We start from the raw sequence: 11,093 nt of genomic DNA, 5'->3' as shown, positions 1-11,093 counted from the left end.
CTCTAACAAAAAAAATTAAAAAACCAAATTTGAATTTCAAAAAAAATTTTTTTTTTTGTAAAAAAAAATTTTTTTTAAATTCAAATTTTGACAGATATTTAAAAAACGTTTCATTAATTGTAATTTTTTAAGTCTCTCAATTTGGGTTTCATAATTTTCAAACGAGTCAAGACTATTTTTTTATTTTTATTTAAAGAAAGAAATTAAAAATTTACTCCGCGGAGTGAAATCTATTAATATATTTTAAACTCGTCTCCCGAGGGCATTAAATCGTTTGAAAAACATCCACTCCGCATTCACTCCAAAAATTTTTTACAGTGTGACATAAATTAATTTAATAATATATGATTTCATTACGTATCACGTTACAGATACCCTAAGGACGTATCCTGACAAAAAGTACTATTAAAAATTCTTAAGATCGTATAAAAATTTTTTTTTGTAATTGCTGAATTTACCATTGAAAAATTCATGAAAATAAAATAATAAAAGCATGACGGTTCAACCTTTTTACACGTTCTTATTATACCCTCGATAGTAGGTACTTGCGTGCCATAGAATCTAAAAATATATCATTCACCTTTTTGATATTTTTAACGTGATGCATAATTTTAAAAAACTTTTTCACCTAAATATCATAATTAAAATTGAAAGATTGAAGAATGAGTGAAAGAACAATATGTAGCGAATGAAAATATATCACTGTAGATATGATAACACGAGGTGCAATAATAAAACTCAACTCCGGAGGGAACATTGTATTTTATTTTGAATTACAATTATTTAAAAAAATATAAATATATATTTAAAATTAAATCAAAAGATCTACCAAAAACTTTTTTATGTATTTTGACTTTTATTTAACTTCCCACGATGAAAACTGCAACCTATAAATAGACAGCGTGTATATTTTACATTTTACTCTGATAGTATTTAATGTACTGTCGTAGCTAGGAAATAAATAAGGCCATCTCCGACAAGGGTAACTCGTTGACTGTTTACGAGAAGAAAAAGCTGATATTACTCGCAGTTTCACTAAAAAATATATTATTTTATCCCTTGCCTGACAAATAAAGTAGATTTCAATAAGAATTAAAAAATTTATAATTTTCTTCAAACATTTTTACTATTTTTCTTTTTCTCTTCGCGAATGATTAAAAAAACAATTTAAATTTTTATTTTATTTATTTACATTCAATTACATTGTATGTTTTATTTTTGATTAAATGTTATACATTTCACAATTTCGTTGCTTTGAAAAAAGCTATAAGTATAATATAATGCGTTTTTATAATATTTTCGAAAAATAGTGAACTTTTTTCTATTATATTAAATTTAATTGAATATTATTGATTATTTAATGTATAAACTGAAATATACAGTATATAAAAATGCCATCAAACAATTGAGGTATAATAATTTAAGAAAAAATAAATTATGCTAAACAATTGAAGAACAGGTAAAAATACTTTAATAAAAAAAAAAAAAAAAGAACAGAAATAGGAACAAGTACGGGTATTGAATAAAAGTATAAGGCTGAGAATGACTCGTGACATTATATTATGAGTCTATATATAACGTGCAGGATAGTTTTATGCATTAGTCGTTTCATAGTTGACAAAACATCGTCACATATATTTTAAAAAATATTCTCTAGGTTCATGTATCGAACGCTCTTTCATTAAAGATTGTCATCGAGAACAAGAATTATATAATGCACTTAGAAAGATTGAGCATTAATCACAATTTAACTCATAGATTTATTGTAATTGTATATTGATCATCATTGTTATCATTACTTATAATAATTTGATCAAATTATCTTATTTTAATACAAAGATATTTTTAAAATCATTTTTTTAGTTTCTGCCATCAATTTAGTGATAAATAGCTTACATTTTCAGAAGTTACATTACACATATACATTGAATTGTATTTCAATAAAATTTTATTTTTTATCATCAATATGGTTAAAATGATTCCATATGAAGTCATCGAAAGTTACAAAAATAATGCAGGAGGTATTTTTTTTTTTTTGTAAAGATTAACAAATAGCTTTGAGACTTTAAAATTTAATATTTAAACAATTAGAGTTACATATAAATATGAGTATCCTTAGTAACCTATCACAATTATTCTCTTTTTAACTTTATTTTACAAGTTTTTCATATTTCGCAAACAATCTACTTTTTGTTTCACTTTGAAATGAATTTTATCTTAAAATTATTCCTTTTTTATATGTATATAAATTTCAAGAAGAACTGGAATATCCTCTTAAGTGTACGTAAGTGCAGCTTTTACGAGTTTATTTTTTCAGTAATTCAGTAATATCACGTTTCACCAATTCTAATAGCACTGAGAATAATTAAAAATTTACCGATTCATTCTTTTAAAATTCTCCAAATGAATATGTCATGATAACGAATTCCTCTAAGATAACGTACATTTATGCGCAATCAAGCATATTTAAAGAGTATATTTATGTATTTTTATAATATCTCATAAATAAATTAGTAAAACGGTTGAACCTACAGGTCATCCCTGCAACTTCTCGGTTTAAATAGTATTGAAAATCAAGGTTTGGTAAAGCCCGCTCAAAAACTACTAAGTTCCTAAGCGTTACATAAAAAACTGGACTTTTTGGTAAATTTTATTTAACAAAAAGTCAAAAATTAATAACTGTCAACTAAAATTCAACAAAATATTACCAAAAAAATTTTTGTACCGCTTGGGTTCGATCAAATAGGTCAAACCGTTCAAAAGTCATGATAGGTTCACACACACATCGTTAAAATCATCAGGAAAGCTTCCTAGGATCTTAAAATGTCGAGATCTCATGAAAACTCGATATTCCATGACCGGAGTGAAACTAATAAAATTCCGAATTTTTTAAAATCATTGATTTTTATAGCGGGAAGTTAAAAATGTTGGACTGCAATGTTAAATAAATAATAACATCCATAAAATGCTTAAAAATAAGTCAGACCTTAGTTATTTTTTTTTATCTCTCAATCTGAATGATTAATAACAAAATAATCGCTGGTACCCGTTGTATCAATATCATTGGTACTGGAAAGCTCTTGTGCCGAGATTAAATTTTTATCGGGTACCAGCAACCATCCTCACGTTCTTACAAATTTATACACAATCCCGAAAACAAAAACGCTTACAAGCATCAACACTATAGCAGTGACGACTTTTGCGAAAGCATTCAACCCACTTTCCGAGTGCTGCTGAGGTTGTCTTGTTGGTACATTTTGTTTCAATGCAAGCCCTCGTGCCAATGCTGGAAAAGCTAGACTCTGGGTGAAGGTCAATTTGTGAAGGGAATCTGAGAATGAATATGGACCAACTGAGCCTCTTGCTGCAGCTCGTAAAAGTGCGTACTCTAAATCCAAAGCATCAAAAACGCTGTATCTGTTTTCAGTATAGGATATTTTAGTAAATAACGATGAAAAATTAATATATGTTGTAAAATAAAAATCATTTTACCTGCTACTACGTCTGCGATCATGCGAGGAATGAATAGAAGCCATTGTTGAACTGGGCATAGACTTAAGACTGCTAGTGGTTGAACTAGATGGACTTGGAGGTGCAGGAGGTTGTTCTTCGTCTATAGACGTCCGATCTGGTGACAACGGAGTTCTTTCTGCAGCATGATGATTTTGTCGCAAGTGATGTAAATATAGACGCGCATGATCTGGATGTAAAAGACTCGGGCGTCGAGATTGTAAAGGACTGGCTGTAGCGCTGCTGCATGTCACACCACATGGGGATGGTGATGCCTTTTTTTGTTGAATACATACGATAATTATTGTTTCGCTGATATAAAAATGTTGTTTTTAATTCGTTAAGTCGTAAAATTTAACGTAAAATAATAAATAATTGTTTTCTGTTTAAATCGTGTATGTTAATATTTAATTAAGGTATATAAAGTTCAAATTTTAGTGTACCTGAATCGATTCGATACCACTGTCGTTGACACTGTCGTGTGTATCTGGAAAAATGAAAGCTTGGCCGTCGGCCTCGCCTCTTGGAGATTCGCTGGGCCATATTTGAAGTAACGGCAAGCCACTTGGAGGTTCAGTTGAAACTATGTCGGCTGTAACTACTACTGCATTACTCTGATTGCTCGTACCCAAGCATAATCTGCTCAGTTCTCTCAAAGGCTTCTATAAATTTAAAAAGTTTCTAATATTTAAATGTGTACACTTTAAATTAACGCTTCGGCTGAAATCATAATTATTAATTAATTATTTTAATAAAGAAGATAAAAGTCTCCTTAAAAATACATTTTTATTAACTAAAAGCGGCTGTTTTATTAATTTTCAGAAGTTTTTATATGAAAAATATTGACAATAGTTTTAATGTTGTTGTGTTTTTAAATTATTATTAGAATATATTATGCATGCACCTGAATCTGGTATAGAATTGCATACTCTCTTAAAAGAAATCAGTGGAATTCCACTGACTCAACCAGTGAATGACAATTTCACTGGTGAATCAGTGGATTTCCACTGATTTAATCAGTGGACATAACAACGCGCACGCACGCAGATGTTTTGTTTACTGATTCAACCAGTGAACTTCACTGATTTACCAATGAAATTGCTTTCACTGGTTGGAATCAGTGAGTTTCCACTGGTGAACCAGTGAAATTTCACTGATTTCTTTTAAGAGAGTATGTTTTCATGTTTATGATATATTTGACCAATCACGTTACGAATAAATTAACACCGCATACATTTCATCTCAATTTTATTATGGATTACGGAAAATATATACTACAAAATATCGAACACAGTATAGTTTTTTATGTATTTTTTAACAAGCTGTAACTTCTAGAGAAATGGTCGTATACAAAAAATCCAAAAAAAGGAAATTGTAGCTCCAAGTATCTAGTTTTTGAAAAAAAAAACTTCAAAATTTAGTAGCTTCCGCGGTTTTTGAGTGGTCTTAGAAAAACCAGCAACAAAAAAATTTTCGAAATTTTTTTAGTTTTTTTTTTTTGGTCTATGGGCGTGGAAAAAATTTTCTTTGCTTAACCACTATAATAATCAGATATTTTGTTCATTTAGCTTTAATTTCTTTTTTTATTCACCTTGATACGTCCACTTCTCGCCGAGATATCGGTCTTCAAATGGAAAAGGATCTTTTTGTCTTGGATTATAGACATCTCAGCAACCAATGATCGCACAGAAAGTTAAAAGTGGGTTTCAAGAATTTGAATGAGTTCTCTTTAACGACTAGCCATTGCTTTCTCGAAAAAAAAATTTTTTTCTTCTTGTCACATGAATTTGAAAATTCAACAAAAACAGGGCTTTCAGTGGTTTTTTGGAAAATCAAATACTGAATTGAAAATATTGAGGAACCCACTAATGTTAAGTGTGCTTTTTACAGTTCAATACGTCCACAAAAACCCTACGAAGAGCCAAATAAATCCAGCCAACCGTTTTTTTGTTTCACTCGATCGAATTTTTGAAAAAATTAAAGGATCACATTTTTTGCTCTGAAAACTTCATCATTTTTCAATATGAGAAAAAAAAATTTTCTCCGGGCTTTTTCCATATTGTTGTTCCAAAAAGTGCTTAAATTTTAAAAATAATCATTACTATCAATAGATAATTTAAATTACCTCTTATATTGATAATATTGTTAGCAAGATAAAAATTTGAATTTTTTTAAAACTGGCATCACTAAAATTTGGCATAGAATACAATCAGTCATACAAACGATGATCATAAAACTATTTTAATTATTTCAACTCCAATAATGTTTCATAGGCAACATCATTGATGTTTTAAAATTATTATTTAAGCAATGGCGCAATATTCAAAAGATTAAATTTAATTTCCTAATTTTTAGTTAACCCAAAATTGATATTACACGTTTCATGGTGTAGAAATTATGAATTTGCACCACCTAAATTTAACCCAGTATTGGGTGTAACTATCATTCTAAAATTTGTACACCGAGTTATTTACACTACATCGACCCCAACAGTATATGTGCATGCTGTATATGTACATGCCATTTGCACATTATGTACACACGCTGTTCGCACGCTGTATTTATGCACAGAGGATCTACGGTATATATACGATAATAAGATAAATGAAAAATTATGCACTGCTATATAAAAGAAAATATGCTTTTTTTTTTTTACATATTGTTTCTTTATCTGAAATAATCCAAGTTTTGATATATGTAATTATTCTAGTTGAGTATAAACATTTTCAATTTTTAACTTAACCGTTTCATCCAAATAAGTGTACATCGATACAGAATAAGAGATAAAGCTTATATCTAACCTTGACCTTAATTATCAGATTATGTACATCATTAAATTGTAATATTCAAGTAACAGATACTAAGGATAAAACAACGCAATTATTTTAAATAGATTCGCATTTATTTATTCATGTTATATGACAAAATTAATGTAAAATATGACCCTCAATCTATTTGTATGATAATTCGCAATGGAATTCATGAGTAAGAAGAAATGCCATCATACATTGAATTCTACAAGAAAAATTTTACATTATAAATACCTTCTCTAGAATGTTTTACGTCTTAAAAGAAAAACATTTACTGAACAGAAAGTAAAAAATCTTTCCTATTTCTCATATTTTTTTATTTCAAATGTCTGCATTTCTTCATTAATTAAAAAAAAATTAGGATAATGATTGACCCTGAAGGCCATCCCTGCAATTCCCGCTAATTCCATATCTAAACGCTTAAAATTGCATTTATGACGCTTTTGAGCTTTTCAAGCTCAAAAATATAATTTATGTGTTATTTCAAGCTCTCCGATCTCAAAGAGATAACTGTTCTATGCTTTTGAGCTCTTCAAGCTCGAAAACCTGATAGAGATTTAATAAAATACTATTCTTTAAATTTTCAAACGGCAATTACTTTTGAATGAATAAACCGATTTTCACGTGCTTGGTAGCATTCGACGCAGTTTTACAAATCCTATGATTTACTTTTTAACACAAATTTATCTGATAAAAAAATCGCTAAACAACTTGGAAAAACCTCACCAGAAACGCCGAAGTCTCCTGCCTTAATTAATGAATAGCATCACGGCGGAGCTGTTCCCCAAACACTCGCCGCAGAAGAAAAAAACACTATGCTAAAAACGGCCAAGCAACACTCTTTACAACTAAGGAACTACAAGACGCGGCTAAGACTCTGAAGACAGGAAAAGTACCTCGTCCTGATGCTATCCCGACATTGGTCATCAAGATTATATATAGCCCTGGAATATCCAGAGATCCTCCTGAACGCCTACTATGCATGCCTCACAACTGGCACGTTTCCTACGGTCTGGGTGCAACAGAGATTGGTTCTCTTCGACAAAGGTAAAGGGAACCCTGTTACACCTTTGTCGTTTAGACCTCTTTGCATGTTGGACATTGCTGGAAAATTGCTCGAGAAGCTCATACAGGGAAGACTTCGCAACGACATCGATCGTGCCGGAGGCTCTGTTACTAATTAACATGGCTTCCGGAAGGTCGATTGACAGTCGGCGCGATCCAAAAAGTCATAGATACAGTAACAGATGCATGGTCTGATAGCCTCAAAGCTCGTAAGGTGTGTAACGCTTTTAAAAGCGTTTTTGATATCACTAGTTATCAAAAGCGTGAATTGAGGAGATATTTTAGATGCCCTGGAACACAAATTTTACACAACGCTCGAAAATCTGACGATAATCGGTAGTTACCTCGACGAGAGGACGCTGATCACAGAAACCACGGAAAACCCACAGGGACATGATATAACGGCAGGCGTGCCGCAAGGTTCAATTATGGGACCTGACTTATAGCACGCGGACTACGACGAGCTCCTAGAAATCTCGTTGCCGAAACAAGTAGAGCTCACGGGTTTTGCTGACGACATCGCGGCCACAATAGTTGTAGATAGCGCTGAAGAGACAGAACTATTGGTTCGCAGATGAATAGCGCGCTTGATCCCAAATATCAACGTCTGGCATTCATGGAAGCACAGGGACACGGACTTCTTCCTCACCCAGCTATTGACGGGACACGGACAGTTTAACGCCTATCTCTTCTAGGTGAGGTTGCACCGCACGCCGATGTGCAAATACTGTCCGGACCAAATCGACGACACTAAACACACGTTATTCGAATGTGTAAAACGGAAGAACTACAGAAATAGCACCGAAGAAATTGTAGGCACCACGCTCTCCCCCGCGAGCTTGATGACCTGCATGTTCGAAGAAGAGGATGACTGGTCAGCTATTGCAGCCTACGTGCAGCGCCTTTTAAAAAAAAAAAACCGCAGAAAGGGACCAGTAATCAAGAGCAGGCGTCGTGAGACACAGCACGGACTGGACTGAAGTTATCCAAACGTAGTTCTAATCCAGTCTTCCCTATAACATCTATAGGGAAAGGAGAGAGGAGGTTTTTTAGTCGGTGGAAATCCCACACTAACGACCATTGTATGTCAAGATAGCGGTGTCTTTAAAAGATTTTTCCTTTTCTAAAAACACGCACACATACAGACATACAGACTTAGGGGGATTTTTTAGAGGGAAGTTAAAAATATTTCATTCAAATAATTTCTCCATTAAAATCAAAAAAGGAATTTGAAATATTGTTATTCAAATGTTGATTTAATTTTCCTTTTTTGTCTTGCTTTCTTCAACAAATATTTGTTCATTTATATATATATATATATATATATATATATATATATATATATATATATATATATATATATATATATATATATATATAATGAACTTTTATTTGTTTTAAAAAGGATACTTGGAGTTGTAGAGAAAAAATTAATTGGAAAAGAAATTTGCAAAGTGAAAAACTCGAATAATATTGAATTTTTAAAAATCATGAAAATCGACTTTTAACAATAAATTATGAGCTCACATTCCTTGATAAAATACCTTGGAATAAACTTAATAAATTATGAAATTTTCAGAGATGTTGTCTAGACTGAAAGAATAAAATTTTTACATTTTTCTCTTTTTTCTCCTTTCCTTATAAATATTTTAGAGGAGATTTTAAAGAACAAAAAAAATTTTTTTCCGAAATTCAAAAATTCATCATTTAAAAATGAAAAAAAAAATTTTTCTTAAAATTTCAGGACTACTTGAAATAATTCGAATAACTATCATAAAGCTATTATTCTAAATGATTCAAGCCCAAAATTTGATGCCGAAAGTCGATTTTCACGATATTTGAAAACAAAAAAATTCTACAAATTTTTCATTTTGCAAATTTTTTTCCATAGCTCCGAGTATTTTTTTTTAAAACAAACAAAAGTTTGAATTTTTGAAATATTTGTAGAACAAAGTTAAAAAATGAGAAAAAGTAAAAAATTTTGAATTTCGAATAACTCGAAAAAAAAATTTTTTTTTCTTGATAAGTCTTTGTTATATAATAAAAAAAAAATTTTAACTAAATTTCGTTCAAATTATACGGAGTTGATTCCAACTATTAGTCAATTTGACATGGAATGACCCAAATTCATTGACAATTAATTCACTGTTAAATAAACAAATTTTTTTTGCTACAATAAATCTTGTCGTCTGTCTTTTGGCTTAATCTCCTATTGCACGGTCATTTTGAGTAAATGAAATCGATTAAAAGTTAATGAGTTAGTAAGTCACGCAACTTTTATATCACCTTTGTTTTCACTTTATTTTCAATGTCATTCTTTATTATTATACTATATTTTTAAGACTTTCTTTTTATTACAGTCTGGCTTAAAATTACGTTAAAAAATTATACAATTTAATAATTATCATTAATGGTTACATTTTTAAAGCATATTTAAATGAAAAAGTAAAAAAATCTCATCAGATAATTGCACTTAATCGTCGAAAATTGTAATTGTACCGAAAAATTTTTAATTAATATATTGCTCTTTATTAATATTAGATAACGAATTAATGATGGTGTTCGAATTTTATTTTATAAAAAAGTGTTTTATTGAACCATTAACTCTTTCAAACTTTGTCTTGTCACATAGCAACTGTGATTAAAAATAGAAACAATTCAGAGAAGAAATAAATAAACTACAGAACTATTAAGTTTTGCTAGTCACTGTAAAACTTTAAAATTAAATTTTAAAAATCAGCGCTTATTAAAATTCCATAAATTTCTAATTAATTATAAATTTCACTCATAAAAAAACCTACCTGCATATCTCCAACATGAGATTCATGGCAGAAAAGAGCGAAGTTATCTCCATCGAGACAGCCAGCCTCGAATTAAATTTTTAGTAAAACTTTAAAAAAGTTATTTAATGAATAATATCAATTTCAGTTAATTCACTAGAATTAATTCACTAGAATAGATTAATAAAGCTTTAATTTACTAATACTACAGAATCACAATATTGCGAATCGTACGACGTGAGAAACCGCGGGCAACTGAGCATCAGTAAATAAAACGGATTCGTTTCGTCGGGTACATATCCAGGGGACCTAACCTTACTTTACAAGCGTAAGGTCAGCCATATTATAGCTAACAAAGGATGGAGGGGGGCAAAAAGCTTTTAAGGGGGTATCAGTTTGTTTCGAAACGCGACAGTCATATGAAGAAAACTCGAGCAATAGCCAGTCTGGGAGAAAGGGGTTGTAGAAAGTGGGCACAAGAGAGAGCGGTATAGTAACTCGAGGACTCGACGCCGGCGCAGAAACTGTTTCATAGGTCAAGGTTACACTCATACCATACCAAGACAATTATTATGCTTTTTCTAAGGTATCCAATCAGTCAGCTGGTGTTCTTCAGCGGCATTTGTATAATATTGGTATCCTTTTTTAATCTAGAAAAACTGCAGATACTTCCATATCATTTTGGGATCTGATACTCAATCGATTTCCAGTCTTATCACCTAAGCGACGGTTTAATGCGTTATTTATCCTTTAATTTATAAATAATATATATATCAGCCTTGACCTGTTGATCTTGAATGACATTTAATGTTTATTAATTTATAAAACAGAATAATATTGATAACTGCAAGGAGAAACAATTTCAAAAAAAACCTTATTGATATTACATCGCTTTTTAAGTAATAAATATTTTTTAGTTTTCCCAACA

The 11,093-nt window shown here is 30.7% G+C and overlaps 1 protein-coding gene across 1 annotated transcript; it reads right to left on the bottom strand.

Moving 5' to 3' along the window:
- Positions 1-1,537: 1,537 nt before the first annotated feature.
- On the bottom strand, positions 1,538-10,419 carry LOC141537686 (uncharacterized). Its single transcript, XM_074258854.1, is given in 5 exon segments — positions 1,538-3,417; positions 3,493-3,794; positions 3,796-3,822; positions 3,954-4,172; positions 10,187-10,419. Coding segments are annotated over 5 exon segments (849 nt in total). The 5' UTR covers positions 10,193-10,419; the 3' UTR covers positions 1,538-3,122.
- Between the last annotated feature and the right edge of the window lie 674 nt (positions 10,420-11,093).

This window comes from Cotesia typhae, unplaced genomic scaffold, assembly GCF_013202065.1.
Source record: "Cotesia typhae breed Kobodo isofemale line unplaced genomic scaffold, CoteBio_Ctyphae contig_11, whole genome shotgun sequence".
Lineage (NCBI taxonomy): Eukaryota > Metazoa > Arthropoda > Insecta > Hymenoptera > Braconidae > Cotesia > Cotesia typhae.
The sequence above is the reverse complement of the archived record's forward strand: the minus strand, read 5'-3'. Positions and strand labels throughout refer to the sequence as shown.